The sequence below is a fragment of the Alligator sinensis genome, unplaced genomic scaffold (genome assembly GCF_000455745.1).
Source record: "Alligator sinensis unplaced genomic scaffold, ASM45574v1 scaffold803_1, whole genome shotgun sequence".
Lineage (NCBI taxonomy): Eukaryota > Metazoa > Chordata > Crocodylia > Alligatoridae > Alligator > Alligator sinensis.
In genome coordinates this window covers 441,019-467,524 of record NW_005842886.1, presented here as the reverse complement: position 1 = coordinate 467,524, position 26,506 = coordinate 441,019, and the positions used below count along the sequence as shown (strand labels likewise).

Here is a 26,506-nt window from a genome sequence, read left to right as displayed (position 1 = left end):
CCGCTGCCTGGCAACCGGACGCCCCGCTCCGCCCCCCGGCGGCCTTCCAGGTCGGGCCTCACTCGGGCCTTTTATAGCGGAGCCCTGCCTGAGGCACGCTGTAGCGCTGGGCGCGCGAGCCGAGCCTTCCTTTCCCTTCCCCTCCCGCCGGGGAGTAGGCGGCCCCTGCTGCGAGGGGAGGCGGGCAGGGAGGGCCTAGCAGCGCCGTTATTCCAAGCAACTCTTTCCGATAGGAAATGTCACAGAACAGTATGTTTCCAGGGTAGCGGTTGTGGAGCCTGTTCCCACCTTACTGAAGGGGCCAGCAGTGATAGAGACCAGTGTCAGAATAAAAATATACCCAGGGCTTATCTTCACTGAAGCAGCAAAGATGCTTGAACGCAGGGGTAGGCAGTTATTTAGGCCTGAGGGCCACTTAGAGAGTTTTGGTGAGCTGTCATGGGCAATAGCTTACCAAACCCCCCTAACTGGCTCAGCTCTGTGCACAGCCAGGTAGATGCAGTGGAGTCCTGGGGTGGGCTGACAGGGCTGGGGCTGGGATCGCAGGGCCGTGACAGCAGGGACCTGGGGCGTGGGGCAGAGCCATGGTCCACTCCCCACGTGCCCCTGCGACAGGCACCGGTTCCGAGGGCAGGGGTGTGTGTGGAGCGGATCGCCCCTCTGCCCCAGGCTCTGGCCCCATGCTGTCACCACCCCATGATCCTGGGTCTCCATGGAGACTGGCCAGGACCTGCGCAGGAAGAGCACATGGCCAGGTGGATGAGGGTTAGGGCTGGGATCTTGGGGCACTGACAGGGTCAGGTCCTGGGGCAGAGCCATGATCTGCACACCCTGCCTGTGGAACCAGGACCCATTGCAAGGACCTACAGATGGCAGGTTGCACTTCTGCCCTTGGCCCTGGCCCTGCGCTGTCACCACTTCAAGATCCTACCCTATAATCCTAGCCTTATCTGCCCATCCCACTCCTGGACACTGCTGCCCACAGCCCCATCCCATCTGCCTGGTCATGCACCCTGCAGTGGCTGCAGGGCAGACAGGCTGGGGTGCCTGGGCAGCAGGGCCTGGTCTGGCCGTGGTGGCAGCTGGAAGGAACTGCCGGGGCTGCCAGGAAGTGAGTCCGGTTGATGCACTCTCAGCCCTGCTGCATGCCCAGGGGCTGCGGGACTGACTGCACATGCCTCTCCTGGGCTAAACCCCTGTTCCTGGGCTGGGCGGGGCTAAGGGTCCTGCCACAGGCCAGACAAAATCCCTTGGTGGGTAATATTTTGTCCACCCCTGCTTTATCAACATAATTATGAAAAGTTCAATCATGATTAGTTGAGGTGAGTCTATCCATAGTGTGTCCTGGCCTGTACTGACTGATTGGTCGCTTGCAACCAGCACTGTCAGGTCTTCACAGCCATCTCTGTGCTGGGGAATAATAGCTTTTACTAGTGAAGAAAAGTTCCAAGATAGTTGTGATATGTGGAAATCTAGCTGAGGTATATGAGGAGAGGTGAGGAAAGATATATTTAAGTTGGTAGTACTCGACCTTTTTCACCAGCAGGCCAGATGGGCAGTGCCCGATCGCTCTGCAGGCTGGATCTGGCAGTGGACCCAATCTAACACTTAGGGCAGGCACAGTAGGGCCCTATCCTACCCTACAGAGGTGGGCAGCCCAGCTCTGGTCCAGCTTTACATAGTGGGGAGCTTGGCCTGGCCCTGGTCCATCTGTTTGGAACTAGGATTTTGGCAGCTGAGAGGTTTGGCAGTACTGCCATTGCTCCCTCGCTGCTAAATTTCCTGACCTCTGCAAAGCCTTGTGGGCTGGATTTCAAAGCTTCGTGGGCTGTATTTGGCTTGCCAACCAGAGGCTGAGCATCCCTTGTTTAAATCATTGGAAGGAGAAGTTCAGTTACCCTTGTTAAACAATGATAGTTGACTGGATGCCAAAGTCCTAGGCGGTTCCACATGCTGGAAAAGGCCTAATTATTTTCAGCCCTTTCAGCCTGTAAAACATTCGGGTCACTCAAAGCTCAACTGCCTTGCCAACAGGAGAGGTTCTCTCACTGTCACTTGGATGGAATAAATTAATCCTATTTGAAATGGAGTACCTTCTTGTCCTCAAGATCTTCTAACTTCCTAATCTGTCCAATTTTTCTAGCCTCTGCCAATGAAAAAAAAAGTTGCTTTATTTCTTAAGCATACCTTCTGCTCAAAACTAATGCTACCATGCTCTCTTTCTGCTTCCCACTTGTCAGGATTTGGTGGGCTTGAAACAGCAAACTCCACTGCCAGTGGGTTTAATTTTGGGGGTTTCGGATTAACTGCTAGCCCTGCAGTGAATTTTAATATTGGGAATTTCGGTGTTTCCACTACCTCAGCGCCACCATTCAATTTTGGTAACAGTCTGGCAAGTGCAGGTAGATAATGCATATGCTTGTTTGTAATGAATGTGGATAGCAGGGTCCAAGAATTCTTTTCAGAACTCTGGTATATAAATATTTAAACTACATCATGACTTTCTGCATAAGACAAATTAGAGAGACCAAACAATGTAATAAATTGTAATAGAATTTACAAATGTGGTTTTGAAAATCTTTTCACTAACTTCTGGGTTCTCTGTTCAAGTCCAGTGAAACGGATGTTAAGAGAACGTTGTCAAAACCCCATATTTGCTGAAACAAAGTAAAACATGGTGTCCTATGCATTGTCCAGTGTAAAACTAAATAATGTTTACTTCACAAATGGCTAGATTTATTTTAAAACAATAATTCCATGTCGAGATATTAGTAACACTGAATAATTGCAGAGCTGTTCTGTAAAGTCACATTTCTTTACCTTAGATTCTTGGACTGCTGCCGTCTTGTTTTTTCGTCTTTCTTATGTCTCTTCATTGGACTTCACTTGGTTATCATTAACACATCACACTTAAAACAGTTTCTGTGGAGAAACAAATTTTATACGATCAGCACTAAATTAATAGCCTTTGTTGCTAGCCTTTGTTTATTAATTACTGTTGAAACAATGCACAGAAGCAAGTTTGTTCTTGAAATTACACTCTAGCTTTTTTTTTTCTGCATAATGCGTGTACTCTGGGAGTGTTTGGTGGCAACAGGAATCAGCAATCCCTTATAGATTTGTCAATTTGAAATAATCGGCTGTGTATTTACCTTAACTTGACTATTCCCTTCTGAAAACATCTAACTGGTATTTCTTAAACATTCTCATTTATGAAGAATAAACCCTTGGGATATTGGGGTTTTTACAGCTGCTCGTATAGGAATTCTATCCATTCCACAGTCTCATCACTGTTTGTATTACGGTACTTTTGTCAGTTTTATGCATTTGAACAATCATATTTAACTGGTTAAATGTAATTTAGTGTAAGTTAATAGAATCATGGAAAGTAAGGCCTGGAAGGGATCTCTAGAGGTTATCTACTCCAGTGATTCTCGACCTTTTCTGTACCAGGTCCAGGACCCATGTGTAAACATCAGTGGCCAATCCCAACCCGGTGCCCTTCACTCCCAACCTGCTGTCCCATGCCCCAAGGCCCCAGGCCTCCAGTGTGTGGGGCAGCAGGTGGGTGTGTGAGGCATAGGGGCCCCAAGCAGCCCTTCGCAGACTGGAATTCTGCCAGCCCGCAAGAGAAAAGCCATGGCTTCCCATGTTTTTCTCCGTTAAAGGAGAATCAATTTTTTTAAGTGTCTTGATCTATTTTTTAAGTTTGTTTGTGATCCTTGTATATATTCTTGTGTCCCACTTTTGGGTCACAACCCACAGGTTGAGAAACACTGATCTAGTCCAACCATGTGCCTGTGGTCAGATCATTCCTATCCAAATCATGCCATACAAGTCCTTATCTAATTTATTCCTAAAACCACTGTTGCACAGCTACAAGTCAAAATGTCCCAAAACACCATAAGCACCCTAACTTGCCGTAGGTAAAGCTTGGGGACAAGGGCTGTCAGCGTCTTGCTGCTCCAGGGGTTGGTAAAATGCACTTGAGATCTAACAGGGGGCATAGCCCTCTTCTGCAGAAGAAGGCAAACTCCCCCAGTGTCCATCCATACCAGTCTGACTTTGGGATAAAGTTCCTTTCTGATACTAAATGTGGCAATCAGTTTGACCCTAAGTAGAGGGTCATGACCCTGGAACCTCTGGGATTTTGTCCCAGTCAAAATCCCCAGCCTTGGCTGCAACCAATACCCAGTGCTTATGAAGAAAACAGGGTGGGGGAGGTGGAGACCCCCCCCCCCCCCCCCCCCCCCCCGGCACCTGTAGCAAGGAGAGGAAAAAATTCTTTCCTGGCCCCATGTAGCACCGAGCAATGCCCAAAAGCATGGGATAAACTAAATACCTTCCATTCTGCTGTGCAGCCTGGGGACAACAAACACAACTCCACACATCATAACTGGAGAGCCAGAACTCCCTTTTCTGTCATCCAATCTCCCTAAACTTATTCTGGGTCCTTTAATCTTCTTTTGTAACTAAATCAGTTGCAGACCTCTCTTTCATTCTCCTGCTGCTGAGCGTAGTCCTCTCTAATATCCACCTGCTCTAACCTGCAGAGCTGCTTTTGTTATCTCTCAGTGATCTGTGTGTGAGATCAGGGTCACATGAGCTTCCAGCTGTTGTTCTTTACAGAACACTCCAGGCATTACTCTTCCTAGATCATCTCTAACCAGTGCTTACCCAAACTCCTCTTGAAAACTTCCGAAGACAGAGCTTCCACAGTTTTCCTAGACAGTCTGTTCCACTGCCTCACTGTTTTAATAGTGAACAAGTTTTTTCCTCATATCCAATCTAAATCTACTTCGCTGAAACTTCATGCTGTTTGGTATGTCCTGCTCTCTGTACCAAGGGAGAAAAGGTGTCCTCTCTCTTATGGCAGTTGTTCTGGTATTTGGAAACAGACTGCCATTATGTCTCTTCTTAATTGTCTTTTCCACAAGCTCAGAGTGCCTATTACACCCTCTCTTCATATGGCTTGCTCTCCAAACCCTTTATCCTTTTTGCTTTACACCTCCAGATCCTCTCTAACTTTTACATGTCCTTTTAAAAATGTCAAAATCAAAGCTAGACCTAGTACCCTAGATGAGGCCTCATCAGTGCTGGGTAAAGAGGCACCATCACATGTATTTTATTGATTTGCTTTTATGGTTGAATCTGGACTAATTCAAGCCAAACCTTTGATGCATATTCTAATTTTACTAATATTTTGTGACTTGTATGGTGATTTTAAAGAGAGAATTTAATTTAGTCAAATTACAACATTATTAGAATGGGAGCTTGCATATGTAACTGGAAACCTTTTTTTTTTTAATCTAGTTGCACAAAGCTGATCTTTTGGAAGAGCAAAACAAAAGCATAGTTGAAAACAACCCAGTATAAATTTTTTATTTTTTATGCTTAGGGATGGCAAGTTAAATAAATTCATGACTAATGCATTGCTGTTTTGATTAAGATATTAATATTTGTTTTTGTATTGACAAATTAGCACCAACTGTATCTGTTTGATGCTTTGCGTATACCGTGCTGTTTGTTATTTCTCTATAAAGCTTGCTTTCGCTAATTGACTATAATTCTGCTTTTCTAAATATACTTTTTAACTTTTCCTGTACTTCTGACCTGTATGTATATGTAGTATGTCATTTCAAGCTAGCTGTTTTGTCATGCTGTTTTCAGTAGTTGCCTTACTTTGTGCCTTTATGATGGATGTTCTGTCCAATGGGCTCTTCTGCATAGGGTTCCCTGAGATCCTGTTACTTTTCCTGCTCTGTGTGTGTATGGAAGGTGACTTTAATAATTTGGGCAGTGATGGCATTGGTGCCAATGTGGGACATGACTGCTGAGGGATTTTGGTATATGAAAAGGGGGGGAGCATGCCTTAAATCACAAGACCTTTTCCTGTATTTTACCCTGGGCCAGTAGGTTTATCCCAGCAAATCTCAGATACCATGATGCGAAAATACCTGACAGCCTTCACACAGTCTGGTCTCATATTATTTAAATTATGACATTCCTCCATTGTTTGGACATCTCAAGAGTGTCTTGCAGACCTTTCCTATTTGTCATCTTATATCCCCATGCTCAGTATAGTACTAAAAATGTTAAGCGTTCACTCTTATGCTCTTCATTCCTTCTCTCTTGTACTTTCAGTTTAAATACTTATTTTACTTCATATACATTTACAGCTGCTTTAGCTTTGTCCTACATAGATTAGCTGCCTTATTCTGTTGTTGGCAGCTCCAGTCCCTGCGGGAAAGCACCTGTTTCTTCTGTGTAGCAGAAACCACAAATAGATGTCTATTTTGGTTTATCCTCCTTGCTTCCAGTTGCTTTGACACATTTTTATATTGAGCCTGAACTCAAATAGCTGGAAACTAGAGAGGATTCTGTACCTTATGACTTGCCAACTTGCTGTGGACTACAGACAGCTGGGATCTGTTGATTTAGATCTCTAGCCAAAAAAGTAAAACATCAGACTATACCTGCTAGATGTCATAAGCCAGTCAGTTTTGTAGCATGCAGGTGTTACCAGCCATTCAAGATAAAGCCCCAGAGTATTTCCAAAACAAGCATATATTTAAGTAACATATATTTAAGTAATGTAGCCTAGTGGGGGGAAATCTCACAGACCTGGATCACTCCCCTGACAGACAAGCCCAGCAAGAAAGGCTGGACTTCTTGCAAATACTTCAAAGATGGAAGTGGACTGTTCTACCACAAAAAAAAAAAAAAAAAAAGGTTATGTTGTAATTGGTTTATGATTACAAGAATGATGATTCCTAGTACATTTTTTCTTTGTATCTTGCACGTATTGTGTGCATGAAATCTTACTAATATTTCACTCACCAGATCTCTTGGATTAGTCTGATCCCAGTCAAGTCTCTTAAATTACCATTTTGCATTGGTTCTGCAGTTCTGGTTAGATAGTATGGTGATACATCTGCAGTTAAGGAGATTTGAACAGAACAGTTTGAAGATATTTTAGACCCTGCTGCCAAATTAAACCTATCTTATACGTTTACATGTTAAGGGATGCGCTTGCATTACATCTAATACTCTTAGCAAAAACTGAGTATCTTCCTTTGTATCGTTATATTATTCAGATATATCCATTCTGCGTTTACCATGCTACCACTGTGATTCATGCAGGAAGATCCTTGCATCCATGCACAGTCTCCTGGAAATGTGTGGAGTTCCACAGGGATCCATCCTCATAGATCTTCTTGCAGGATTGTGACCTAGGTTATCATCCACTTGCCAACTTGATGAACTCTTGTGTTGCCACAGGTCTGCCAAACCATGAGGAAAAAAAGAGAATTCAGTATAAAACAATATTTCTGTTTATGGTCCTGGTTATGCACAACCACTTTATGCAAGTTATGCTGAATGCTTGGTCTTATCTGAGTGTTTATATTTGCTCTTAAATGAGAAAGTACAGAAATAGCATGCTGCTTTGTATTAAAAGCTCAACAAAAATTGCTTTGCTTTTTAAAAATTAGAGAATGAAAATAACTAATGTTAGTATTAGCTATAATATTTTGGAAATAGAAAAGGCACATCCTGAACTGATAAGCTTGTTTTTTCATGACCAAGAAAGTTGTTGTTAACTAAAGGAATATTTTCCATATCCTTAAATCATTCATTACAAGATAAATTTATTGTCCACATGTTCTTTCCTGCTTACTGTCAAAAAACTGATAACTGTGATCAGTGTGAAACACTTGCTTGTGATCTACATATCTGTCTGTCAACATTTCTCTTCATAAAAATCCATCAGTGTGTGCAGCTTATCATGATTTCATACCTTGTGGCAAATCCTTCTGTTTATTTGTATATCTCATACCCTAGGTGCATTTGGAGGGTTTGGGACAACAACCACCACAGCTGGACCAGCATTTAGCTTTTCTGCTCCTGCCAGCACAGGTACCACTGGTAAGAATCCAGCAGTTTTAGTCACAGAAAATATGCATAGATGACTTAGATTTAAATTAGCATTGGTATTGTAGAAGTTGTTTTATTTTGCAGTTCACCTGTCTTCTGCTTCTCTCCATAATTTTTCTTTACGTGTCCCATTAGGGCTTTTTGGTGCTACCCAGAACAAAGGGTTTGGATTTGGTACTGGTTTTGGCACAGCAACAGGAACTGGTACTGGTTTAGGTACTGGTTTAGGCTTTGGAGGATTCAGTACACAACAGCAGCAGACTAGTAAGTACAAAGACTTTTTATTTTTAATTATTATTTAATACTTAACTGCTTAATATTTGGCCACTGCCAGAGCATGTATGCAACCATGCTATTCTGTCAGCTCACTGCAACTCTACTTACCATTGTTATAGTGAGAAATGCACTCTGGGAAGGCACCCATTGTTGAGACTACAGTTGGTGGGAGTATCTACACATACCTTCTTCTGGTTTCCAGGTGACAGCAGAAACTTTATTCTGCTTGACAGGAGTGGTGTAGCTGTTGGCAAAAAGAATAAAGGTTCTGCTGCCACAGAGGAGTTTTAGGTGTGAATGCACTAGGGATGTGAATGGTCAAACAATTAATTGTTTAACTGATAAGCCCCATGATAACCAGTTACAGCTTACCAGTTATCATTTAGCAGGGGATGGGGCACAGTCTGACAGGGAAGGAAAGCCACGTGGTGCCCCAGAAGGAACCAGAAGATGGCAGGGAAGGAGGAGGAGAGGGCGAGAGGGAGGGGGGATTAGAATCTCTAACTAGGCTCCATGGACCCCAGTGCAGCCGTTTGCAGCCTCCCTGCTGCTTGCCATGGCAGTTCAGGCTCTGGGCAGGCCCCTGCTGCCCACCACAGAGCATGGGCTGCTCAAGGCGGGCAGTGGGGATGCTGCAACTGGCTGTTCCCAGAATCCTCATAGATAGTAATGCTACATCCTTGAAAATGCCACACATAGTTCAGGTTCTTTCTTTGTTTTAGTATTGTTAGTGAGAATCTTGCCAGAATTGATGAGAGGAAGGAAATATTGACAAATGTCTTTTGTAGAAAAGTCAAGATATGAACAGATTCAGATTTTGCTGACTGTTTTGTTGTGGTGTTTTACAATCACAAGTTACCTATCAGATTTTTGAAGCATCCAAGAATGTTGTGCAACTGGGTAGATGTAGACCCCCTCTTCATAAAAGGTGTTGCTTTCTATTATTGAATATCCATGCTAATGGCACTTGCTTTATTGTGCTTTCTGAGCTAATAAAAACTATCAGAGAGCTGTAAAATGCATACAGCTCCATGTGAATTGTGGCAGAAGTTTAGAGAGAGAACAACTCTACTGCACATTAGTTAAAATTTTCACATTCCAACAGAAAGAAAACACTGTAAAAGTGGTAAGCATCTTTGTTGTTCACTAAATTTATTCATATGCTTGCAGTAGTCAAAAACACCATAACAACCTCTTAAATATTGTTTTCTGAGACGTGACAAGTGATAAGTTGAAGAGCCGGTTGGGTCTCAGTGTCATGAATTTGATGGCAGTTTGTCATCTTCCATATATAATGGAAGGTGAAAAATCATTTGAAAAAACTTGGGACTGCTTTATTTACACCCAAAGATTGTGGTGTCCCCCAAAATAATAATAATTCAGATAACAGCAAAGACAATGTTGCTGTTAATGCTTTGTGTGAGATGCATTAGCCAGTTAATCTTCCTTTATTTCTAAAGAACTTCTGTTTTTTTCTGTGTCTGATACAGCATTAGGAGGTGGCTTGTTCAGTCAGCCTACTCAGGCACCTGCCCAGTCTAACCAGCTGATAAATACTGCCAGTGCTCTTTCAGCTCCTACTCTCTTGGGAGATGAGCGAGATGCGATTTTGGCAAAGTGGAACCAGCTACAGGCTTTTTGGGGGACAGGAAAAGGATACTTTAACAACAACATTGCTCCAGTGGACTTCACACAGGAAAATCCCTTTTGCAGATTTAAGGTATGACATTTCTGTTGCCTTTCTCAGTGTAAATGGGTTGAAAATAACTAAGCTATTGGCTGTCATTAAGACTAAATTTGTAATGGGAATTAGTTTGTTACAAACTCACTGTTAGTAACTAACAACCCACAGACCAACATACATATCTGCACAGAACCAGCAATTGCCCTAAACACACCAAAAAAGCTGTGATCTACAGCCAAGCCCTCAGATACCACCGCATTTGTACTGAAGAGAACACCCAGGATTGCCACCTTACCAATCTGAAAACAGCTTTCACCCAGCAAGGACATTCCTCCAGAGAGGTAGATTGCACGTTTGAAAGAGCCACCCGGATACCCTGTGAAGAACTGCTACAGTACAGAACTGTCCCCTCCCCCCCCAACAGATCGCACACCGCTGGTTATGACATATCACCCATCCCTTGAACCTGTATGAAAAATCCTCAAACAACTGCAACCCATACTAGAAAGAGACCCTATTCTTAAAAAGATCTTCCCAGAGCCACCCGTCCTAGCCTTCAAACAAGCACTGAACCTCGCTAACCTCATCACCAGAAGCAAACTTCCTCAAGCCCAGAACGCACCAAAAGGATCCAGACCGTGCCATGACAAGAAATGCAAAACCTGCCAACACATCCCCACCACCCCCACTATTACTACACCCCACAACAGAGCCATCAGCATCCCTGGATCTTACAGCTGCACCTCCAGAAATGTAATATACCTCATCCAATGCACCAGATGCCCTGATGGAAAATATGTAGGAGAGACCAAACAACAACTGCGCACCAGAATGAATGCACACCGGAAATCTATCAAAGACAGAAATACCCAATTACCGGTGGGGGCACGTTTCTCACAAGAAAACCACTCTCTCTCCAAACTCTCAGTCCTGATCCTCAAGGGAAACTTACACAACACTTCCCAGGGACGAACCTATGAACTCCATTTCATCAGCCTCCTGGATACTAAAAATCATGGACTAAACATAGACGTTGGATTTTTGATGCATTATAATCTGCCTGGCAACTGACTCCCCAGCCCAGCCCCTGGCTTCTTTACTTTTCATTCCATCCAGGAAGAGCACACACCAACTGCTGAAGCTTCCTTAGCCTGACAAAGGGTTTTGAACCCAAAAGCTTGCTTACTAACTTTTTTCCAACTATTTGGGTTGGTGTAATAAAAGATCTCAGATTCACCCGAGGAACCTTGTCTGCCTGTTAGTAACTATAACACTTGTGCTATTTCCTGTGCATAACAGATAAAACTTTGAGTGCTCAGAAATCAGGGCATCACTTAAGGATTGCAAACATATGCAAACGAGTAATGACTGACAGAGTTTTTTTAAGTTAGCGTTATTACTAAAACTAAAGATCAGTTCCCCTTGGACATTAAAAAATAAATGTCCAAGGGGAACTGATCTTTGAGAAATGAATTTGAGTGCCTTGTCACATAAATCCTAACAGAAACTTTTAAAGATAATTTTCAAACTGGAAAAATATAATTACTTTTCAGACCCAGTGTAACATCAAGTTGTTCTCCATTGCATCAACCACAACATCATGAGAATCCTGTTTAAATTTTTCCTGCACATCACTTAATTAACAAATAATCACTGTTGCGTTCCATCTATTCTTTGTGTGGTATCATCAGCAGTTCAAGATTCTATTTCTAACTGTAAGCTTATCACAAAAAGAATAAAGATGATTTTTTAAAGAAAATTAAGAAGTTTGGAGTTTTCCTATTTAGAAGCTGTTTAGAAGCCTACATTAAAATGCTGACACTTTATGCTGAGAGGGAAAACTGGCTCTTGTATATATTAGAGTTCCCAGTAACTAATTTCAAGGCTTACACCTTGTACAAGTACACAGTGTGCATACCTTATTTTCCAATATTTTGTCTTGATCTAGGGTAGGAAGGTAGGAGGTTCCTTATGATAACTGTAATTTCAAAGTAACCCTTCATTTTTCTTTTTTCAATGTTTATATTGGGTACTTGAAAATTACCAACTCAAAACTCATTTCTGCTGTCACATTTTAGTTTCACAATTGTATAATATTCTGTTGTTCAAGTCAACTTGGATCTAAAATGCAAAAAAAAAAAAGTTGGAACAAAATAGAATCTCCCTAATAGAAATTTTTTGGAAGACTGAGAATAAACATTTCTACAAGTTACCTTTAAAAAAACAAACAAACAAACCTCAAACCATTTATTGATAACTTTTGAGTGTGCTTTTAAAAAAATGGCAGTGTGCCTAGTGTTTTATAAAATTATTAATACCGTGTGTGTACTTTGGTTGTTCTTAGAATTAGTTTGAAACATGCCTGAAAGAATGTAATCTTTCAGGGTTCAGGTTCTACAACTTGATCTTCTGGCCTTGCCTTTGTATAGTGGTCTATCCCTTTTCCACTAGAACTTTTAATAATATCCATGGTGTGTGTTTTTTTTTTTTTTGTTTTTTTGTTTGTTTTCTTTCTTGTACTACAGGCTGTGGGCTATTGTTGCATGCCCAACACTAAGGATGAAGATGGGCTAGTGGTCTTGGTCTTCAATAGGAAAGAGACAGATATCCGAAGCCAACAGCAGCAGCTAGTGGAATCTCTGCACAAAATACTGGGAGGAAACCAGACCCTCAGTGTTAATGTAGAAGGTGTTAGAACAATGCCAGATGACCAGTATGTTAATATTTCTTTAACATGCGAGTTTGGCCATTTCTTTATCTTTGTTTTTCTCTGCTTATGTAAAACGTTGCCCCTTTTAAAGTCAGTCTGCTTCAGTGCCACAGCTTGCTCTGCTGAATCTTTTCAGTAGATTCTTAAAGGAATACTCAAATATGTGCTGAAAATTTTGTGTGTAATTTCTCTAAGCAGTGTCATTTGTATTCTTAGGCAGGACCTATTTTTTCCCCCATTATTTTGGATAACACATTAAATCTACTGTGTCTTCCTTGTCTGTGTCACCAAAATCAAAGTTCTGGGAATAAATTATTCCCCGCCCCTGCTGTTCAGCACAGGAAAAAATTAGGTCTGTGCTTATTGGTTACTGTGAATAGGATAAATATACTGAATATTTAAACAACAGGAAAGCTTTACCTGTCAGGTGATTAAGGTAGATCGGTATTTGGATGCACATTGACACATCTTTTATAGTATCTGTTTTGCTTGTTGTTGCCTAACAGACTAGTTCAGTGCGTTTGGTGCCAGATTACTTCATGACAATACGTATGTGTTTGTCTGTTTTGGTTTTTTCTGTTTTGTTTTTACAGCTCTCTTAAATATTTGTAACACGTTGTGACTGTTGTTATTACCTTCCACACACATTCTGATTTCATCCTAACATACTGGATAACTCAACACATTGAAAAGACAAGTACTATAGTATCTGCATCTTTTCCCCAATGACAGAACTTGAGCTGGGTTGACATAGATCAAATAGATACCTGCAGGATGTCCTTTGCATTTTCCCCTGCTGCTGCTAGTTTTAATGTGCAGTGAAAAACATAGTGTGTAGATCCTCTTAAAAGCTATGTAGCTTCATTCATTTATAGTAAACCAGTATTTAAAGCTACATTGAATCTTTGTGATTCTGAGTGCTGTGTCCTAGTTATTGTAGTTGTCGGCAAGTAATCTATTCTGCTACGTGTATATTTTTTTGTAATTGACTTGAAGGCACTAGAAATTAAATCATAATTTTCTCCTCCTGCTTATGATGTTGTCCCAGGCCTGTAGTTTAATTTATCTGATTTCAGTAAGCCATTAAACAGAGATATTGGTATCCTATGGCTTATTTACATTTTCCTGTTCAGGACTGAAGTCGTCATTTATGTTGTTGAGCGGTCACCCAATGGCACTTCCAGAAGAGTTCCAGCAACAACCTTGTATGCTCATTTTGAGCAAGCTAACATAAAGGCATCGCTACAGCAGCTGGGCATCACCATGTCCATGGCAAGAACAGAACTTTCTCCTGCACAAATCAAGCAGCTTTTACAGAATGCTCCTGCTGGTATGTACTGTGGCACTGAATTAATGGTGTACCTAACTAGCTTGCAAACTGCATGAAGCTATTAAAAGTGGGTATGTAACTGATGAGATCATAGTGTTGAAAGAATAGTCATCAATGGCTCAGTATTTAATTGGAAGAAGGCATCAAATGGGGTCTTCCAGGCATCTGTCCTAAGTTCAGCCCTGGTTGGTATCTTATTAATGACTTGGAGGATGGACCTGAGTATACTTTTTAGCTTAAGTGTCACTTGTAGTTTTACTGGGTATATTGCACACTAGCATCTCTATTGCAAATGTTGCTAATGCTCTTACCAAAGTATAACTTTATAGCAGGGGTGGGCAAAATGCGTCCCGCAGGCTGGATGCGGCCTGCCAACCCATTCTATCTGGGCCATGGGGCCCCTAAAAAATTTAGAAAATTAATATATATCTGCCCCTGGCTGCCTGGCATGCGGCCCTTGATGACTTGCTGAAACTCAGTAAGCAGCTCTCCTCCTGAAATAATTGCCTGCCTCTGCTTTATAGTGTCTGATGCAAAGTTTCTAAATATAGAACTCAACAGTAAGGGGTTACACACTACTGTAAGCCATACTGTTAACAATCTGTAATTTGGTTTTCTTGTTTTAAGCTACATATATTTTCTGAGCATTGGGATAAATTTTAAGTTTTTGAAACTTCTTTACTGATTAGCGTACCTCAGAAATTGCTTGCTATTCTTAACGCTCTGAAGTTATAAAGCAGTGGGGGGCCAACCTTTTTGATAGGCATGCCATAAATTAAGCTCCATACCCTTTCTGAGTGCCAGTATGATCCCTGTCCCTTGCCCTATCTGCTGCTCTGCTCCCTCCCCTATTGTGCCACAGGTTGGCCACCCCTGTTATGAAGCATCTTATGTTACCAGAGGATGTTTTAATATTTATGAATTGACATAGCTTGCTTGATCCAAAGGTGCATCTCAAACCGGTCCAGAGAGGTAATACTCCCCCTCTATGCAACTTTGGTCAGGCTGCAGTTGGAGTACTGTGTCCAGTTCTGGGTGCCGCACTTCAAAAGGGATGTGGCCAGCCTGGAGAGGGTTCAGAGGAGGGCCACCCGCTTGGTGAGAGGGCAGCAGAACAGGCCCTATGAGGAGAGACTGAGGGACCCGAACCTGTTCAGCCTCAGCAAGAGGAGGCTGAGGAGGGACCTGGTGGCTGCTACAAGCTCATCAGGGGAGATCAACAGCAAATAGGTAGAGCCCTTTTCTCCCCAGCACCACCTGGGGTGACAAGGAACAATGGTCATAAGCTGATAGAGAATAGGTTTAGGTTAGAGATCAGAAGGCAATATTGTACAGTTAGGGTGGCCACAATCTGGAACCAACTTCCAGGGAAGTGGTCTGCGCCCCTACCAAATTCAAGAGGAGGTTGGATGATCACCTGTCTGGGGTCTTGTGAACCCAGCATTCATTCCTGCCTGTGGCAGGGGGTCAGGGTAGATGATCTGTTCAGGTCCCTCCTGACCCTAGATACTATGATACTAGGATACTATGACTGTAAGTGACTTATGATTATTATCTCATTAGTGATCATTAGCTATGAATCTTGGTAAGTACACTTCAGTTTTTTCAGTGAAAATTTGGACTGGCTCGTTTACTAGTCATGCTTTCATATTATTGAAACATCAGACCCTGCATCTTTTTACAGTGATACTAGTCTTAAGTGTCTGCTAGCCAAATTTATCTGAAAATTATTTTCATGCTTTCGCCTCTGCCATCTCCAGTGCTTAAAAGGAGATTTTCATAGACAGCCACAAAGCTACCTTATTTGCTGAAACTTTAAGATACTTGTTTGTGGGTTAGGGTGGTGGGGTATTGTGGCTACTGCTTGTCATCGTTCTTGATTTGTTTTATTTTTAAATTGTGCTCTCTCTCCTCTTCTACTTAACTTTTAAGTGGCCCCAATAAAGATTTAAACCAGGGTCCATAACCTTTTTAGACTTGAGGAGCCCCTCAGAAAATACGAGCTCTTAGTTTCACAATTTTTTAAAAAAAATTTTAACTTCAGGAAAAAAAAAATAGAGCAGTGTTTCTGTTGCAAAGAATTCAGACCATAACTGTGGATTTCTATTTATTTTGTTAATCATGCTTGCAGACCTAATAATGTTAACTTTGTGTAGCACTCCAAGGTGCCATTGGAAGGATCTCCAAGGTCCCTAGGTGCCATGGTGCCTTAGTTGAGATTCACTGACAAATGCCTATCTTAAATGGCCCTAACTGGAACACTTAAGGTGCTGCTGCTATAGCAAAAAAAAACAAAACAAACCAAAATGTTAGGGCGGCTATGATCTGGAACCAACTTCCAAGAGAAGTGGTGCTGGCTCCTACCCTGGTCTTTTAAGAGGAGGCTGGATGAACACCTTGCTGGGGTCGTTTGACCCCAGTACTCTTTCCTGTCATGGCAGGGGGTCAGGTTCCTTCAGACCCTACCAACTATGAAACGATGAAAATAAAGCTTACTCTTACCTTACTTTTAGGCTTCATTTTCTCAGAAGGAATACATGTAGTGTGTGCACGTGAACACACTCTGGGCTAGATAATATTAAGTGCTAATGATGATGGATAGCAATCGTGCTGTATGACTTCAGGCCAGTTCCTTTGTTTTCCTGTTGTTGAAAGTGACACTTACTTCCCTGGGTTGTTTAAATGATTTAGCTCAGGAAATTCTTGCTTGTATCACTTTTTATATTGTTTTGGGCAAGATTTCATTAGAATCCTTAGCGTTAAGACATACTCCCAAAGCATCTGTTAATCACTATTTTCTTTTTTCTGCTTGATTTGAGTAAGATGCTTAAAACTGTTAATCTGGCCTCAGTATTCCCACAAGATTTGGGACCACGATTTTATAACCAATTTAATCTTCAATTTATTATCAGTTTACCATAGCAAATAGGCTTGCTTCTGCTATGTTTTTTTTTTTAATGCTGTGGATGATAACCATGTGGAGACTTATCCTTACTGAAAAAAAAAAATCTTTTTTGTAGGTGTTGATCCTATTATCTGGGAACAAGCCAAAGTGGATAATCCTGATCCTGAAAAGTAAGTCTAGTGGTATATTTTTATTTATTTATTTATTGTGGCTGTGCTGTTACTTTTTTAGCATTACAATAAAGACTCAAGAAGAGAGTGTGGGACATTTGAATGGTTTCTAAAGTATCTTATAGGCAACTTTAGGAGACAGCATAGGAGAGGGGGGTATCACTCATCCATCCCTGCAGGCCAGATGAGCATACCTGAACCAGTCTGTGGGCCAAACCAGGACGGAACAGCTGCAGAGTACCCATCAAATTGGGTCCTGCGTGGACCAGCCCCAGGGCCTGGAAATGTCATATGCTGTCTGCACCATGCAAACTGGACCCAGTGCTGCAGGCAGCATGTGGGCATTGATCCAGGGCACTGCATACAGCCTGCTTCCCTGATCCCCTGCACTACATGCAGTGCTGAGTCCAGCCCATGCATCGCTGACAGTGCACACCCTCTGCTGACCCCAGAGTCAAGTGCACGTTCAGTGACCCCTGGGTCTGGCTGATTCAGTACAGGGTGTGCACAGCTGGATTGGCCATGCATATGGCATGGGGAACACACTCTGTGTGATGCCCTGGTGACTGGCCCTGTGCACTCATTTTGGGTCCAGCAGAGCACTGCATGGAGCATGTGTCCCATTGTCAACTCCTCGTACCATATGCAGCTTGTGTGGGCAGCCCGGTCCTGTGCACTACATACTGAACCAGCCAGCCCCTGGATTCGCTGTACACACACCAGCCTCTGGGCCTGGCTTGGGGCATGTGCAGCCCATAACACCACAGACTGGACCCAGCACTGCACACTGGACAGGGGTCCAGGGCACAGGCTGCCTGGGACGCCCTGGACCCAGCCTGCTGTGCTGCCTGCAGCACACGTGGTATTGGGTCCAGCCTGCATGCTACATGCAGTGTGTGGAGCTGAGGCTGGTCCAGTGACCCACAGGCTGGATTACAAAGCTCCACAGCCCAGATCCAGCCTACAGGCTGTTTGTCACCACTGGCATAGGAGGTACAGTTGTGCAGTGTGGAGATCATAATTCTAAGCTAGGTAAGCAAGGAGATGATGGACAAAGTTGAAATCAAGACCTCCTTCAAAAAAATGACAAGTAGGGAAAAATCTTCCTCTAGGATCCAGGAGAAGCTAATTCAACCTCCTTGGTAACTGGTTCGATTTTTCTCTCCTGCCCTGTAATCAGCTCAGTTGGAGTAATGCATAGAGATGGTGTCAAGTCAGCACATAGTACACATGCACAGTCTAGGCAGTACTCTTGAAGTTAATAGACACTTGTATTGTTGTGGTAACAGAAGATTGTGATATTAGAGTCAAAACTCTTATTTGGATTTTTACTTGCAGGCAGTAAATGGTTGCAAAACTCTAGCTTTAGAGCAGGGGTAATCCACAGACCAGATCTATTGTGTGCAGCCATTTTCATATGACCCGTGGGCCTCCTAGAAGAGTCAAAACTTTGGGGATGGGGCCCACTCCTGAATTCTCAGTTACAGAACCCTGTTCAGGGTGCATGTTGGTGGTGGAGGGGGAAGGGGAAGACAATTGTGGGATGGTTGTATTAATTCCTGCACCACTGCTGCTCATGTTGCCACTGCTGCAAGATCTACATCCAGCCTGCAAGGACCCCCATGGTCTGGACCTGGCCTGGGGTCCTGGTTAAGCTTGACACCCTTGTTCTAGAGTGTACTAGAGTTGTGGTGGCATACAGTAACTGAACTTCATCTATGACTTCATTAATAACTTTGATTTTGGGGTCAGCAGTGCCTTCTTAATAGTTGGTATAAAACAAGGGTGGGCAATTATTTGGGCCCGAGAGCCATTTAAGGAGTTTTGGTGAGCTGTTGCAGGCTTGGCCAGCATTCTCCCTCCCATTCCCCACAACAGCTCACCAAAACTCCCCAAGTGACTGTGCTCCATGTGCAGCTGGGCAGATGGAATGGGGTTGTGGATGGGCAAGGGAGCAGTATCCAGGAATGGGACAGGCATGTGGGGCCAGGGCTAGGATCGTGGGGCCTGGGTCCAGGCCCGGGGTAGAGCTATGATCTGCTTTGTACACCCCTGTGACACGCACCAGTTCCAAGGTAGGGGCATGCAGAGAGCTGGTTGCGGCTTTACAGGATTGTGGGTCCTGGCCCCACACTGTCACCACCCTGTGATCCCGGGGTTTCCATGGAGATCTGCTGGGACCTGTGCAGGAAAGGCACCCAGTCAGGCAGATGTGGTGGAACTGTGGGTGGGTGGGTGGAGCCAGGGCTGTGATCTTGGGATGGTGATGGTGTGGAACCAGGGCCTGGGGCAGAGCCATGATCCACTCCCTGTACGCCCCTACCCATGGTCCTGATGCCTGTTGAAGGGACATGCAGGCAGTGGATCATGGCTCTGGCCCTGCACTGTCACCACCCCACAGTTCTGGCCCTGCCTACCCACCTGTCCTGCTCCTGGACACCAGTTTATGCCTGCCTGCAGCCCAATCCAGTCCACCTGGTCACATGCCCTGCCCACATGGGTCCCACCTCTGGTGGTGTGTGTGAGGCAGACGGTGGATGGATCTAGTGGTGGGGATGGATCTAGGCAGTGGGGATGGATCTAGTGGTGGTGGTGGCAGCTGAAAGGAGTTGCCGCTGCTGGGACTGCCAGGAACTAAGTTGGGTCACCATGCCGCCCCAGCCCTGCTGCACGCTCAAGGGTGGCAGGACCAGCTGTCTGCACCTGGGCTGGGCTGAGGGACCAGCTGTGGGCTGGACAAAATCTCTTGGGCTGGATCTGGCCTGTGAGCCATATTTTGCCCATCCCTGGTATAAAAGGTGAATAATTCTGAATGTGACATTGCTAATTAAGTGACTCTCTTTGTAACCACATAAGATCACCTGTAATTCAAGAGTGATTTGTTTATATTGAATGTTCCTATAAATCTTCTGAGTTATAACAGGGTTTTTTATTCTTGCAGACTTATTCCTGTGCCAATGGTGGGTTTCAGAGAACTGCTGAGAAGATTGAAGGTCCAAGATCAAATGACTAAACAGCATCAAACCAGATTAGATGTAAGTGGTATTTTTGTGCTTAGTTCTAAACATTTGCTTTTATTTTATTTATTTATTTATTTATTTATTAGATGTAGCACTAGAAACATCTGAGTTCTTAGGCTACCAATTGTAAGAAAGGAACACTGGAAGCATGGATGTGTCTCAGTAATTCCAAATGGCTCACACTTTAGAATGTAGAGAAGCATATGAGTTTGATTTATGCAATCATGCTTTTTTGCTTTTAGAAATAGTGATTAGGGTATGTAATTGAAGTTGCTGCTGCTTTATTTCACTAATAACTATCAAGAGACAGCATAACTTTTTCTTTTTCTCACTGTAGACCAGAAGTACACAAGCCTGTCCTTACAGAAGCTGTTAGGACTTTCCTAATCAGAGGCATACTCTACTTATATGTTAGACCTGAAAGCCTATGAGATGGTCCCTGTGCTTTCATTTAATGTTCAGGCATATACTATTGTTTGTTATTTTTTATATGAATATTTCTTTTTTCCCCAGAGTTTACTTTTGATAAAAAGAGAGGGAAAACAAAATTATCAGTTATCTGGTAAAGTTTAATGTCTTTGTTCAAGCACAGATTTTCAAAGGAGGCTAAAAGAATTGGTTATCTCTAGACTTCCATGGAGTCTGGTGCCTGATTTCCCTATGTCCCTTTTTTAAATCCTGGCCTGACTAGCCGGTACTCTCTTTATTTCAGGACTATTAAGAGATCCTAATATACCATGGTGATGATCATGGTAATAAGTTTGGTGTAAGCACCTTAGGTGAGACTTTAGTGAGGGAGAAAATAGAAGAATGCAGGAAAGGAACTAAAGGAACCAGAAAGAATGGGGCTCCTCAGCTGCACTCGTATCCTTCCCACATAGAAGAGATTTGTAACTTTTAATCATTAAAAAAATGCACGCAGGACAAACTGACAGTGGTTCAAGGCAAAGCCTGGGATTTGGCTTCAATAGACTTAATGTGAAAGGAACTGTGGTAGCATTATTACACGGATTGTCATGGCTTTTGTAGGTGTTTTTTAAATATTGCTCTGCATCTTTTGGACTAACAGTTGCTTTGAATCTCTAATGGCATGAAATGCACGAGTTCTGCTCATTTACTCCCCTTGCAAGTAAGAAAGTCTTGTGGCCTCCAGCTGGAAGAGTGTTTTTCTTTTTAGATAATATCAGAAGATATTAGTGAGCTACAGAAAAATCAGACCACAACTATGGCAAAAATAGCACAGTACAAGAGGAAACTAATGGATCTTTCTCACAGGACCTTACAGGTAACACTTAGATGATCTGATATGTGGTCCATAGACATGGAAAAAATAGAGTGGATCTGTTTATTTTTAATTTACTTCATTTTACTATGTTTTTAAAATAATTCAGCATGAGTAGATAGACTAGCTTGCAGAGACCTGTTGGGAAACCCGACTGTTCCAGTGGGAAAATAATCCCATGGTTTTGAGTCATTTAACGATTGAGTTAGGAAAGGAATTACAGGTGCTGTATCCACTCCTGACTCCTTCCACTTGTGGCAACTTCTTATAATTATATTTCCCTAAACAATGTAATTAATACATTTGACTGCACTATGTGCTTCCTAAAAAACTGAAATTATAGCAAAAGTGTTTTTCCCGCTTCTGATTACTATGATTAAGAAGTGTGTTGACTGGTATATGGGATTATTATTCTGTTATGCTTGTGTTAATTAGCTGTTTGGAATTCATGTCTGTTATGTCAAAAAGCTTGATCTCAGATGAAGATAGTTCACTTTATATGTGCTGCATTTTATTCAGTATCTCAGCAGCTTGCTTTGAGACTTCTGTATGGGCACTCTGCAAACTTGGGTAAAATGGTCTAAATGGCTCTAAATAGCTTGCAATTTAAAATAAACACAAAGCAAGAGACGGGATCACCATCAAGGAAGGAAGTTGGGGCAATTATTGAGGAATAGAAGGAGGAAGTTTTGAAAGAATCAAGAGATGTCTGGATGCAAAAAGGGCAAAGAGTTCTATATTTCAGGGGCAGCAGGAATGAGGGCAAAATGAATTGGGGGTGAAAGGTTTTGAATGAGATACAGTGGTGGGAAATGGAAGAACATAGGGATTTTAGATACAGAAAAATAGTTTTCTAAGTCCAAGAAATAGGTTAGTGTTAGGTTCCAGAAAAAAGTGTAGATAGAATATTGTTGTCTGCATTTGCTGTGTCTTATGCTTTAAAGCTTTTTTATAGTGTCCAAGATGCAGCAGCCCTCGTGGTTAAGGCCTTTGAGTTTGTGCACATAGCAGGAATTTTAGGTAAGATAATCATTCCAAACCTCTAACTTTAGTGGTTCCTTTTGTAGGTGTTAATTAAGCAAGAGATACAGAGGAAAAGTGGCTATGCCATTCAGGCTGATGAGGAACAGCTTCGTGTACAGTTAGACACAATTCAGTGTGAACTCAATGCACCTACTCAGTTCAAGGTGAGCATTTTCCATAATAAAGGACCATTTTGTTCTTTATTGTAGTAGAACAGTAAAAGAGTGTCCCCCAAACTGTTAGCTTCTCTGTAGAGCACAGGTGGGAAAAATAGAGCCCTTAAACCAGATTATTTTATACAGCCCAGCCCACCAGATTATTTTACATGGCCTGTGGCTGCTTCTCTGAAAGAGAATTGCATCTGGCCCACGGCTGCCCAGGCTTTCAATGCCTCTCACCTTTCCCCTTTTCCCCATGCCAGCCAGGTGCAGCAGCAGGCCCCCTTCCCACCCCCAGCTGCCAGTGTACGCTCCAAGGCAGGGGGTGCTGAGCTCCTGGCCAGGCTTTTGCCTGGCAAGGCTGTCAGCGCACCACTCTGATTCTGTGCCCAGTGAGTCAAAGCTCAGGTAAGGTTCTCCCGGCTGGAAGAGGAAGGGGGTCATGGGGAAGAGGTCCAGGAGCCACAGATTATCCGAGCTGTGCTGGGTCAGGGCTTAGTAGGGGCATAGGCACCTGTGCCATGCTGTGTTCCCACCGCTGTGGGCTGCGCCCTGTAGGTGCAGCTGGAACAGCTGATGTGGCTCCTGCCTGACTGAGTCGCTGGCACACAGCTGGTTGGGCAGGAGCCACACCAGCTGCATCCACAGTGTGGGAAGACAGTGCAGCACTGGCCCAGCCATATGCTGGGGACTTGGGGTGCAGGAGGGGGTGCAGGGAGTTTTCTCCTTGAACCTTTGTTCTCTCTGTCTGGGGTTGGCCTGGAGGGCCACTTGGGGAGTTTTGGTGAGCTGTGGTGCAGGGTGCTGACCCAGCCTGTGACAACTCACCCAGACTTAGTCCCTAAGAGGCATAGACAACAGAAGACCAGGGCTAACAGAGCTTAGACTCTCCTCCTCCTACTCCTCTTCTCTTTTCTTCCCCACCCCCCAAAAAAATAAACATGGGGCAGTGGTGGCAGCACAGAGCACCATAGGGCAGGCTGGGTGTGGGCTCTGGGCAGCTGTAGCAGGTGGGGGAGGGATGTGCACAAGCATAGATGGGCAGCTGGAGCCTGCAGGCGGCCAGGAACTCAGCCTGGCCCTGCTGTGTGTGGACAAGTGCCCACCAGGTAAGTATGTAGTTGGGAAGGGGAGTGGGGGGTGCAGATTGAGGCCCCTGCAGTGAGGGAGGGAGTGGGACAGGGGCTGGGGTGAACGGGGACCCAGGGCAGGTTGTGGTAGGGTTGGAGCCCGGGCAGCTTGTCCAGAGGTGCAGGGGGCTCCTACCACTCTGTGCACCCCTGGGGCAGGCGAGGGGGGCATGTGCCCCCTGAATCTGTGCACAGGTAGGAGGGCTGCTGCTGTGGGCTGCGGCTCTGTGCCCTGCTGCTGGTGCCCTGGCAACTGCACGACACCATGCGTCTCCCATCAATGGGTGGGCGGGGGCCTTGGTGCAGCCAGCATGCGGGAGGCATGCGGTTTTGTATGGTTGCTGGGGACTGGCAGCAGGCAGCCCACCTCTGTGAAGCCCCATGCACAGATTTGGGGGACATATGCCACCCCCCCCATACCTGCCCCAGAAGTGTACACAGTGGTGGGTGCCTGCCATGCCTGTGGATGAGCCGCCCGGGTTCTGACTCTCCCACAACCTGCCCCAGGATCCTGTTTACCCAATCCCCTGCTCCACTCCCTCCCTTACCATGGGGGCCTCAATCTGCCCACCCCACACCCCTTCCCTCCCTGCCCCCTTGCCCCCTATACACTTACCTGCTGGGTGGTGTGTGTCTGTGTAGAAGTATCTTTTAAGTTTTACTCAGCCCAAATAAGATTTTCTCCTTCTGCCTATGCTCCGGCCCAAATCATTGCCCACCCCTGCTGTAGAGAGAGCTCATGCTTTCTCAGGAAATGATCAGTGAGATCTGTTGTGTTGATTTCTATTTCCTATCTTAGTCCTTATAAAGATAGTATTGAAGTAGTTTTTATAAACAACTGTAGATAATCCTTATTAGTTTTTGCTCTAAATTGCATTCCCCTTTCTTTCTTTGAATGGTGAAGCTGAGCCAAAAACTGCTGCTGCTTTTTTTTTTCTTTCTTTAAGGATTTTATATTTAAAGGACCACTGATGGCAAAAAGAAACTATATTTTTCTCTCTCAATATCTTTGTCTTGTATCTATTCATAGGGTCGGTTAAATGAATTAATGTCCCAGATCAGGATGCAAAATCATTTTGGAGCTGTGAGGGCTGAAGAGAAATACTACATAGATGCAGACCTGTTACGGGAAATCAAGCAAGTAAGTAATTGTCATGGAGAGTTGCAGGCAAAATCATAGAATACTTTGAGTGCTGGAGGGTACTAGCTCTCTGAGGTGAGCTTATAAGTAACAGTATAGAAAAAGCAGCGTGTTGAAACTTTAAGGGGACTAAACCTGGTTCAAATGGGCTTGTTCATTTGTTGCTGTTGCTGGCTTTCCTTTGAATAAGTTCAGGGTACAATGAATAGTAATCAGGATTGCGAAGTAATTATCCTGTGGTGCCAATGTAAAATTGCTACGGCAAATTGAAATGTTCTGTGATGTTTGTTAAATGCTGATCCAGATGTCTTAAAGTAATGTACTTCAAACAGTAGGTTTATGTTACAGTAACTTTTTATCCTATTTGGAAAGTCTCTAGAATAAACTTAAGGAACATTTTTTTTCTTCATGTTTGTTTAGTATGTTTCTTCTTTCCTTTTTTTAAAACTATTTTTAGCATTTAAAGCAGCAACAAGAAGGCCTGAGTCACTTGATCAGCATTATAAAAGATGATTTGGAGGATATAAAACTAATAGAACATGGACTGAATGAGAGTATCCCAATCAGAGGAAGTGTCTTCAGTTGATGTGTCACTACCTGTTAAGGGTGCATGATGTGTTACTTTTGTTTCAGGGTTCCCTTCTAAGGCTGAAACTGACCAGGTAAAATAAAACATCTTAAAGCAAGTTCTCAGAGATCTAGTATTGATTGTATTCTTTAAAACGAGTAAAGCCTCTTCTAAGCTTTTCGAACATGATAACCTTTGGAAGGTTTACATTTTTTATAAAGCTATCTATGTTTTAATAAAAGGAAAACTGAATCTGTTCAGATACTATTTTGCTATAAAAGTATGTACTATTGTACATTTTTACAACAGCATTGGCCTTAAATGCAGTGCTAAAGGATTATATCTCCTTTCAATTTTTTGTTTCTGTTGCAAGTTAAAAACATGAAAGGATTCAATTTTGCACACACTAGTGCTAAAATTATGACTACAAACTACTTTAAAACAACTAAGCTGTTGCAAACTTGTACTTAATAGTGTGAGCAACTCAATTTGTCTGTCTGTGGGGCAAGCCGTGGATCAGTGTCACTGGTATGTCTCTCTGCACTACAGGGAGTCAAAGGCTATATTTTTATATAATTTTACATAGTCAAAATTTGCAAAATCCCCTTGCTTCTAAGAAATAAAACAATGTCTAACTGTTGTCCTTATTTTTTCTTTTGGCTCTTTAATTTCTTAAAAATGTAAATAAAGTTTTGCTTTTTCATAATTTGCATACAGCATTGTTCATTCTTTGGCAAGGTATCGAGCTTGTGTATCCAAACACAAATAGTGATTTACAGGCCAACCAGTATCATTCAAAAACTGTCTCAAGTGTTTTACTATCAAGATATTGGGTTCTAGGAGGAACTAGTTTCCCCCACTACTCCTGCTTTGCAGACTTGGCCCTATCCAAATAGTTTTAGTGTGTGGGATGCAAAGGATTAGTATTTAGCTGAACTGAAACATGATTTTAAGCAGTGTGTGACTGCACATCCATAGGACTATTCAGTTTAACGGCTATCTCTGATGTACTTCTGGGGTACAGTAAATCTTCTGGGCATTTACCTAAAGTGAAATTTAGATAAAATAAACATCTATCTATGCTGTAGTTGTTTTCAGGGCTTGAGTTATGTAGTGTAGTAAGTTTACATATCCTCATCTTCTGCATATGGCTATTCAATCCCATTATGCATCA

General features: G+C 43.2%; 1 protein-coding gene across 4 annotated transcripts; it reads left to right on the top strand.

Annotated features, from left to right (window-relative positions):
- The first annotated feature begins 221 nt into the window (after positions 1 to 221).
- On the top strand, positions 222 to 26,038 carry NUP54 (nucleoporin 54). 4 transcript variants are annotated; one of them, XM_025192076.1, is made up of 13 exons: positions 222 to 249; positions 2,241 to 2,402; positions 7,843 to 7,926; positions 8,071 to 8,199; positions 9,702 to 9,931; positions 12,421 to 12,608; positions 13,739 to 13,935; positions 16,956 to 17,010; positions 19,952 to 20,045; positions 21,208 to 21,315; positions 22,380 to 22,499; positions 24,654 to 24,764; positions 25,222 to 26,038. In XM_025192076.1, exons 1-13 carry the CDS (start codon positions 237 to 239, stop codon positions 25,348 to 25,350), a joined length of 1,620 nt encoding a protein of 539 aa, XP_025047861.1. In that variant the 5' UTR covers positions 222 to 236; the 3' UTR covers positions 25,351 to 26,038. The 4 variants fall into 4 exon arrangements, with proteins under 4 accessions (XP_025047861.1, XP_025047860.1, XP_025047862.1 ...); XM_025192075.1 differs by lacking the exon at positions 222 to 249 and having other exon boundaries at positions 2,165 to 2,402; XM_025192078.1 differs by lacking the exons at positions 222 to 249; positions 2,241 to 2,402 and adding an exon at positions 7,095 to 7,281.
- The last annotated feature ends 468 nt before the right edge of the window (positions 26,039 to 26,506 follow it).

Bases quoted from the DNA above. Each gene is read 5' to 3' on its own strand.
- NUP54 (XM_025192075.1), top strand. From the start codon at position 2,204: ATGCTACCATGCTCTCTTTCTGCTTCCCACTTGTCAGGATTTGGTGGG. The intron at 2,403-7,842 runs GTAGATAATGCA...CTCATACCCTAG, and splicing joins TAACAGTCTGGCAAGTGCAG to GTGCATTTGGAGGGTTTGGG. The intron at 13,936-16,955 runs GTATGTACTGTG...TCTTTTTTGTAG, and splicing joins TTTACAGAATGCTCCTGCTG to GTGTTGATCCTATTATCTGG.